Source organism: Chlorocebus sabaeus, chromosome 16 (genome assembly GCF_047675955.1).
Source record: "Chlorocebus sabaeus isolate Y175 chromosome 16, mChlSab1.0.hap1, whole genome shotgun sequence".
Taxonomy (NCBI): domain Eukaryota; kingdom Metazoa; phylum Chordata; class Mammalia; order Primates; family Cercopithecidae; genus Chlorocebus; species Chlorocebus sabaeus.
Window position 1 is genome coordinate 79,932,075 of NC_132919.1, and position 8,439 is coordinate 79,940,513.

Here is an 8,439-nt window from a genome sequence, read left to right on the forward strand (position 1 = left end):
TACTAAAAATACAAAAATTAGCTGGGCGTGGTGACGGGTGCCTATAATCTCAGCTACTTGGGAGGCTGAGGCAGGAGAATCGCTTGAACCCAGGAGGTGGAGGTTGGAGTGAGCCAAGATCGCACCATTGCACTCCAGCCTGGGCAACAAAAGTGAAACTCCATCTCAAAAACAAACAAAAGAAAGAAAGAAACAGGCAGCTTCTCAGAACATATCTGTCCTCCACGTCCACAGGCGCGTCCCACCCCGGCCACCACCGTGTGACTTTTCTCTGTGGAAGCAGAGGCCGTGCATCACTCCCACAGGCAGCATCTCTCTGACGAGCCTCAGTAGTCAATTCATGCAAGAAACAAAGAAAACTGCTCCTCTCCTTCTTCAGTGTCTGTGCAGAGGAGCGAGAGGGAAAAGCCAATCAATGCCATTGCATGTGCTGCTGAAATGCTTTGTGCAAACGTTGAGACTGGAGGTGAGGGCGGAACTTTGTAATATAAGAGCAAGAAGATAAATGTTGACTTTAAAATCCAAGTACTTGGACTTTGCTAGAATATTCCATAATCCTTTCCTGGTCTTGATTATTAAAACAGTTTTCAAGAAAGTTCTATTTGGTGAGTCACCTGATTACTAAACACACTTTTCTTTCTTGTTAGGGTTTGACTCCAGCTGGGTCGTCTGCCAACAGAACCAAGCCCACTTGGGTCTTGGAGGCTTTGGGGGCTGGTTGGTTTCCCTGGGCACGATTGGTGAGCTCAGGTCAGATTCCTGGACTTGCTGGAGATCCTGTGTCCGGGAAGGCACCAGCCCAGGAGGCTCCGAGCCTCGGCCAGGGAGGCAGCAGGTTGGTAGCGCCTTGGCAGCCATCCCGAGGACACAGGTAAGAAGCCAACAGAGAAGCAAGAATGTGTCATAAGACATTAAAGCTGTTCCACTCCACAAGCATCTCTGGAATGTTCTCTGGGCCCCGGACCTGTGCAAGGCGTTGTGGGTGAGACAGAAACGAAGCCCCTTATTCGGAAGCCGGCGCTTGAAGGGCGTGATGTGGCCTCACCCCATTCCGCTGCAGGGCTCAGCTGGCATCTGGAGCTTGGCCAGGCCCATCTGGCAGCCTTGTCCCTGCTCACCCACCCCCTCTGGGTTTTGTTCAGTTTCCTGGGCTCCGCTTCTTCACCTGTTCCTAACGAGAGCTTGTGCACCCCAGGATGGTGGGGATGGAGTTTTGGCTTGTGGGCAATCTGGGTGTCAGGCTCAGGGCCCCAGCGGCTCTGGGTCATGGCCTTGGTCCCACAATGGCTGTGCTGCTCCATCAGTGATCTCTGCAGCTGGGGAAATGCCTGGTCCTTCTGGAGATACAGCAGTGCTGGATTCCCTGATGATGGCCATGTCCTGTTCCTCTGGTACCATCCACCCACCAAGTCTTGCCACGGTTTCCTTCTGGGCCCCAAATCCAGCTGTCCATCCCAGCTTCTGCCTCAAGTGGCCTCTCCTGTACCCAGCTGCTGAGGGAGTGATCCAAAGTTTCCGTCCCAGGCTGCTGAGGTGACCAAGGACCTTGAGGGGGCCCTACACTCTCAGACCAGGGTGAGGCCGAGGTTCGAGAGGCAAGTCCCTGCCTAGGCCCTGGTTGGCCAGGATGTGCTGGCCACAGCTTCCCAGAGAGGATGTTGCCATGCACCTGCCAACACTTCCCCGTCGGCTTGCCGGTCCTGCACCGCTCCTGCTGGGCAACGAGGTCGCAGCATATTAAATTCTCGACGCAACTACTGTGTGAAAAAGCCATGCAAACCAGCAAGGAGCCTGCTCGCCACAGGGGCCCTCAAAGGGCTCTGCCGCTCCCCTGTCAAAACCTCCTTTAGGCAGTGACTCTGCCGGTAGCCGGCTGGGCCTGCGAACTGGGGCTGGGAGGGGTCCGGTGGGAGGGTCCTCATCCTCCAGACGCCCGCTGGCCCAGCCCTCAGTGTTCACGACAGGTACAATGCCCCCTTTGGCCCCCTCCTGGCCAGGGCAGCCACAGCTCAGCCCCGAGGCCTTGAGTGGCCTTTTCAGAGAAAACCAGGACGCGGGGGCTCCTCCCGGGAGCCTCTGACCACCAGACCCATTAACAGGCTTCTCTGTGGGGTCCCTCAACTACTACTTTCCTCTCGCCTGAGGGGACCAGCCAGGTGGCTCAGGCACCTGAGTCTTTGGGGAATGAGCTCAACACCCTCTCCATACACAGCAGGACACCTGGCAGCCAAAGCTCCACACCTGCCCCTGCCCCAGGGCTGGGATGAGGAAGCCCCGGGGTGAGGGGTGGCCCTAATCCGAGCCCTAACCTGGTGGGGGTGGCAGGCAGCCCCAGGTGCGTGGATGACCCGAGCCAGGCACAGACAGCCCCCAGGTGGGGAGGAGCAGAGGTCATGGGGATGTAGGGAAAGGGTTTGGGGGCTACTCCCGCAGGGTCACTGTGGGAGACAATTTGTCACTTTCTTACAAAACTAAACATACTCTGACCACAGCATCCAGCAATCCCGCTCCTCAGAGTTTACCAAAATGGGTTGAAAACTTACGTCTACAGAAATCTGCCCACGAATATTTGTAGTGGCTTTATTCATAACTGCCCAAACCTGAGAGCAACCAAGATGTCCTTCCATCATAGATGAAAGGATAAATAAAGCATGGTACATCCAGACAATGCAATATCATTCAGTGTTAAAAAACAAGTGAGCTGGCCAGGCAAGGTGGCTCCCGTCTGTAATCCCAGCACTTTGGGAGGCAGAGGCAGGCGGATCACTTGAGCCCAAGTGTTCAAGACCAGTGTGGGCAACATGGCGAGATCCTGTCTCACAAAAAATACAAAACTTATCGGGGCATGCTGGTGCGCACCTGTAGTCCCAGCTATTTGGGAGGCTGAGGTGAGAAGATTGCATTAGCTCAGGAGGTTGAGGCTGCAGTAACTGTGATTTTGCCATCGCATTCCAGCCTGGGCGACAGAGCAAGACCCTGTCTCAAAAAAAAAAAAAAAAAAAAGAAGCTAACTATTAAACCACAAAAGACATGGAAGAACCAAAGTGCATATTACTAAAAAAGAAGTTGAAAAGACTACGTAATGTGTGAGTCCAGCTCTATGACATTTGGAAAAGGCAAAATTCAAGAAACAGTCAAAAGATCCCTGGTGGCCAGGGGCTGGGAGAGGGAGGGATGAAAATGCAGAACACAGATGAATCTTGGGGTGGAGAAACCTGTCTGTACGATATTAGAGTGGTGGGTCTGCATGATTATATGTGTGTCCAAACCTACAGAATGCACAGCACCAGAGGAAAGCCAGATGGAAACTGCAGAGGTGATGACGGTAATAACAATGTGTAACACATGGCTGGGACAGTGGGACTGGGGAAGGCTGTGCACCTACAGGAGCTCCATGGTGGGAGAGCTCCATGCTTTTGGCTCAGTTTTGCTATGAACCTAAAACTGCTGTAAAAAATAAAATCTATTGAAACAACAAGTGTTAATTTACAAGTGTCTCTGTTTAAAGAGCAAAGAGATGAACCACAAAGGGGAAAATGTGTTTAAACAAGAACTAATTGACAATTGGCTCATTCCTAAAGTTCAGAGAACTTTTTTTTTTTGAGACGGAGTCTTGCTCTGTCGCCCAGGCTGGAGTGCAGTGGCGCAATCTCGGCTCACTGCAAGCTCCGCCTCCCGGGTTCACGCCATTCTCCTGCCTCAGCCTCCCGAGTAGCTGGGACTACAGGCGCCCGCCACTGCGCCCGGCTAATTTTTTTTCTATTTTTTAGTAGAGACGGTGTTTCACCATGGTCTCCATCTCCTGACCTTGTGATCCGCCCGCCTCGGCCTCCCAAAGTGCTGGGATTACAGGCGTGAGCCACCGCGCCCGGCCAGAGAACTTTTAAGAAAGAGACAGCAAAGCAGGGATCACGTTTTACAAACACGACAGGACCAGGACATCGTGCCCACGATGGGACAGCAACCACAGGCTGGATGTTCACCCCGTGCCAGTCTGTGGACGGAGAGCACCACCCCGACCTCCAGCCCCCAGAGGAGCTGCCTCCTCAGGGCCTTCCTGCAGGCGCCCAGGGGCTGCACATGGCCCTCCTTAGGGGGCGCTAGTGACTCATCATTTTCATTTCCTAGAAACTGAGGCTCATGGGAGATATGCAGATGAGCCCAGAGCACCATGGGAAATGGCCCTTTATATACACAGATGGGCTCTGCCTCCTCCTTTCCCTGGGTGCCCACATGAGCAGAGACACCAGGACGGTGAGGTCTCCCGAGAAGGGTCTCGGAGACACGGCCTGGTGCTGGGTGAGGGATTGGGAGGCTGAAGAGGGGCCAGGATTCCTCAGGTTCCCTCAGTTTCCTTCAAGTTCCCCTCAGATTCCCTCAATTTCCCTCAGGTTCCCCCAGTTTCCCTCAAGTTCCCCTCAGGTTCCCTCAGTTTCCCTCAGTTTCCTTCAAGTTCCCCTCAGATTCCCTCAATTTCCCTCAGGTTCCCCCAGTTTCCCTCAAGTTCCCCTCAGGTTCCCTCAGTTTCCCTCAGTTTCCTTCAAGTTCCCCTCAGATTCCCTCAATTTCCCTCAGGTTCCCCCAGTTTCCCTCAGTTTCCTTCAAGTTCCCCTCAGATTCCCTCAATTTCCCTCAGGTTCCCCCAGTTTCCCTCAAGTTCCCCTCAGGTTCCCTCAGTTTCCCTCAGTTTCCTTCAAGTTCCCCTCAGATTCCCTCAATTTCCCTCAGGTTCCCCCAGTTTCCCTCAAGTTCCCCTCAGGTTCCCTCAGTTTCCCTCAGTTTCCTTCAAGTTCCCCTCAGATTCCCTCAATTTCCCTCAGGTTCCCCCAGTTTCCCTCAAGTTCCCCTCAGGTTCCCTCAGTTTCCCTCAGGTTCCCCCAGTTTCCCTCAGTTTCCCTCAGGTTCCTCCAGTTTCCCTCAGTTTCCCTCAGGTTCCCCCAGTTTCTCTCAGGTTCCCCCAGTTTGTGTCAGGTTTCTTCAGGTTCCCCCAGTTTCCCTCAGGTTTTCTCAGGTTCCCCCAGGTTCCCTCAAGTCCCCTCAAGCTCTGCCAGTTTCCCTCAGGTTCCCCCAGTTTCCCTCAGTTTCCCTCAGGTTTCCTCAAGTTCCCTCAGTTTCCCTCAGGTTCCCCCAGTTTCCCTCAGGTCCCTTCAGTTTCCCCCAGTTTCTCTCAGGTTCCCTCAGTTTCCCCCAGTTTCTCTCAGGTTCCCCCAGTTTGTGTCAGGTTTCTTCAGGTTCCCCCAGTTTCCCTCAGGTTCTCTCAGGTTCCCCCAGGTTCCCTCAAGTCCCCTCAAGTTCTCTCAGGTTCCCCCAGGTTCCCTCAAGTCCCCTCAAGCTCTGCCAGTTTCCCTCAGGTTCCCCCAGTTTCCCTCAGTTTCCCTCAGGTTTCCTCAAGTTCCCTCAGTTTCCCTCATGTTCCCCCAGTTTCCCTCAGGTTCCTTCAGTTTCCCCCAGTTTCCCTCAGTTTCCCTCAGTTTCCCCCAGTTTCTCTCAGGTTCCCCCAGTTTCCTTCAGTTTCCCCCAGTTTCTCTCAGGTTCCCCCGGGTTCCCCCAGTTTGTGTCACATTTCTTCAGGTTCCCCCAGTTTCCCTCAGGTTCTCTCAGGTTCCCCCAGGTTCCCTCAAGTCCCCTCAAGCTCTGCCAGTTTCCCTCAGGTTCCCCCAGTTTCCCTCAGTTTCCCTCAGGTTTCCTCAAGTTCCCTCAGTTTCCCTCAGGTTCTCCCAGTTTCCCTCAGGTCCCTTCAGTTTCCCTCAGGTTTCCCTCAGTTTCCCTCAGGTTCCCCCAGTTTCCCTCAGGTTCTCTCAGGTTCCCTCAGTTTCCTTCAGGTTCCCTCAATTTTCATGAGGTCCCCTCAGGCTCTGCCAGTTTTCCTCAGGTTCCCCCAGGTTCTGTCAGGCGAGGCTGACAGGGTGTTGGGGTCCCTGAGGTGTAGGGGGTGGATGATGAGCCCGGGGAGGTCGGATGGAGGAACTGAAGGCTTCCCAGCCCCGGTGCTGTTCAAACTGAGTAGGGTCCCCACTAAAGGGCCAATCTGAACCCTGACATCCCTGCCCCTGCTGGTCCCCACAGTTCGCTCCACCCTGCCTGCTGGGGGTGCCTAACCTCCCTTCCTTTGCCTTTCCAGCTCCCCAAGACCATAGCAACTGCAGAAGCTGAAGACATTTCCAGAAGTTCAAGCTTCCACCCTCTGCAGGTCCCCACTGAGCTGGGACCCAGGTCATCCACTCCACCCCAAATCCCTGGATAGGAAACCCCTTTCTCCTCCTGCTCCTTGTCCCCTTCATCCCTGCCCCCCAGCATCCTACTGGCCCCAGCACCTGAGGCCAGACTGTCTGAGATCCTCTGAAGGCCAGACTTGCTGTCCACCCCGGTAGGAGGCAGGCAGCCTGGCCATGTGCCCTCCGGTCAGCGTGCGGTATGAGGAAGAGGGCCTGTCCTACCTCTACGCCTCCTGGATGTATCAGCTTCAACATGGAGATCAGCTAAGCATTTGCTTCACTTGCTTCAAGGCTGCCTTTCTAGACCTTAAAGACTTGCTGGAGTCAGAGGACTGGGAAGAAGACAACTGGGACCCTGAGCTGATGGAGCACACTGAGGCAGAGTCGGAGCAGGAGGGGTCCTCAGGGATGGAGCTGAGCTGGGGGCAGAGCCTAGGACAGCCTGCGCAGGAGGGCTCTGAGGCATGGGGGCTAGGGACCCTGGCACCAGCCCCAGAAGGGTTGGAAGATGCAGGTCTGGACCCCCACTTTGTGCCCACTGAACTAGGGCCTCAGGAGGCTGTACCCCTGGGCCTGGGCCTTGAGGATGCTGACTGGACCCAGGGTCTGCCCTGGAGATTTGAGGGGCTTCTTACCTGCTCACATTGGCCAAGCTCCTTTCCTTCATAGCAGGGGTTTCTCAAAGTGGACCTGCCCCCAGGGGAGCCCATGGTGTTGGGGCTGGGCATTACCTGGGCAGTGGACCCTGCTGAGGATGAGGCCTGGTTACTGGCCCTGTAGCTTGTCTCCATGGTGGGCTGCTATGATGCCACCTACCTGCAGAAGATGACCCCAGACAGGGCCCTGAGGACCCCAGGGCAGCACTGGAAATTGCTGCTGGAGCCTGGTGAAGTGTGGGTGGTGAGACTCCAAGATGTTCCCCAAGAGCAGGACCTGCACTGGTGGACACTGAGCTTTCTAGAAACATCCTCAACAGGACACAGAGCAGAGCTGGCCCCTGCAGCCTCAGCCCTGCAGAAGAGGATTCACCATAGTCTCTTACTCACCCTGGACCAACAGGGAGAGAAAGAAGGGGGACTCGGCCTGTAAGCCACAGTCCTCCAGTCAAGAACAGGATCCCAGCACCCCTGAGACACACAGCAGGGGTCCTGAAGAAAGCCTGGCTGTTACAGGAGCCTCAGCCATGGGGGAGCTGCCCTGTTTCCAGCCTCAGTCCAGCGCTCCAGAACTGAGAGACTAAGACTCATGTAGCTGCCATTGTCCTGGGTATACCAGGACATCAGAGACTGGGAAGGGCCAGCAATTGCTCTTCCATTACAGCCAGGGGAGCAGTTGGCAAAGGATAGGCCCTTTGCCCGTGGAAACAAGGGGAGCAACTTTAGGGGCTGGGACATAGGGCCTGCTGTGGCCTCAGAGGGAAGCATTACAAATATTTGTAACCTGGAAACAAGTTCTTATTAGTTGATTGTCATATAGTTCTGGACGTGTTGGCCTGAATGGCTATTGTGCTGCTTGTGACATGGGGCGCAGGGCACAGAACTTGTGCCTATTTCACCTTGGTCATGGGGAGGGACATTGCTTGTAAAACACACGCTCTGCAGAACACACCAGAATCTGTTGTGACCTGGACATGTTCTCGACTTTGCCAGGACAATCTCAGGGGTGCCACAAGACCCCATCGGCAGCACTAGGGTCTCTGGTCTACGGTGGAGGGAGAGCTGGTTTCAAACATTGGCCGTTGATGCAATTTAACCATTTAATTCCTGTTGCTCTATATGTTGTTTTTAATTTTAAAAAGTCATAAAAGCTTTCAATCAAGCTCCTGTGTAAGTCATTCCTCAGCACGTTTTGTTGATTGGCCTTATCCTTGTCCTCTCAGAATCTGGGCTAAGCCACCTTTGCTGGCTTGAAATCCCACTAGGTGGTGGGAACAGAGGACAGAAGGGAAGAGGAGCATGGGAGAGATGAGGGTTCTGGTCGGTTTTCAGGCTCATCATGGGAGTTTGTTTCACTTTGTTTATTTATTTATTTATTTATTTATTGTTTTGAGATGGAGTCTCGCTCTGCTGCCCAGGCTGGAGTGCAGTGGTGTGCACTCGGCTCACTGCAAGCTCCACCTCCCAGGTTCATGCCATTCTCCTGCCTCAGCCTCCCGAGTAGCTGGGACTACAGGCACCTGCCACCGCGCCTGGCTAATTTTTTGTATTTTTAGTAGAGACGGAGT

The 8,439-nt window shown here is 54.3% G+C and overlaps 1 protein-coding gene across 1 annotated transcript; it reads left to right on the forward strand.

Moving 5' to 3' along the window:
• The first annotated feature begins 5,952 nt into the window (after positions 1–5,952).
• Positions 5,953–8,078, forward strand: TEX19 (testis expressed 19). The gene has a single exon (XM_008013357.3). The coding sequence runs from the start codon at positions 6,390–6,392 to the stop codon at positions 6,882–6,884; it is 495 nt and encodes a 164-aa protein (XP_008011548.1). The 5' UTR covers positions 5,953–6,389; the 3' UTR covers positions 6,885–8,078.
• The last annotated feature ends 361 nt before the right edge of the window (positions 8,079–8,439 follow it).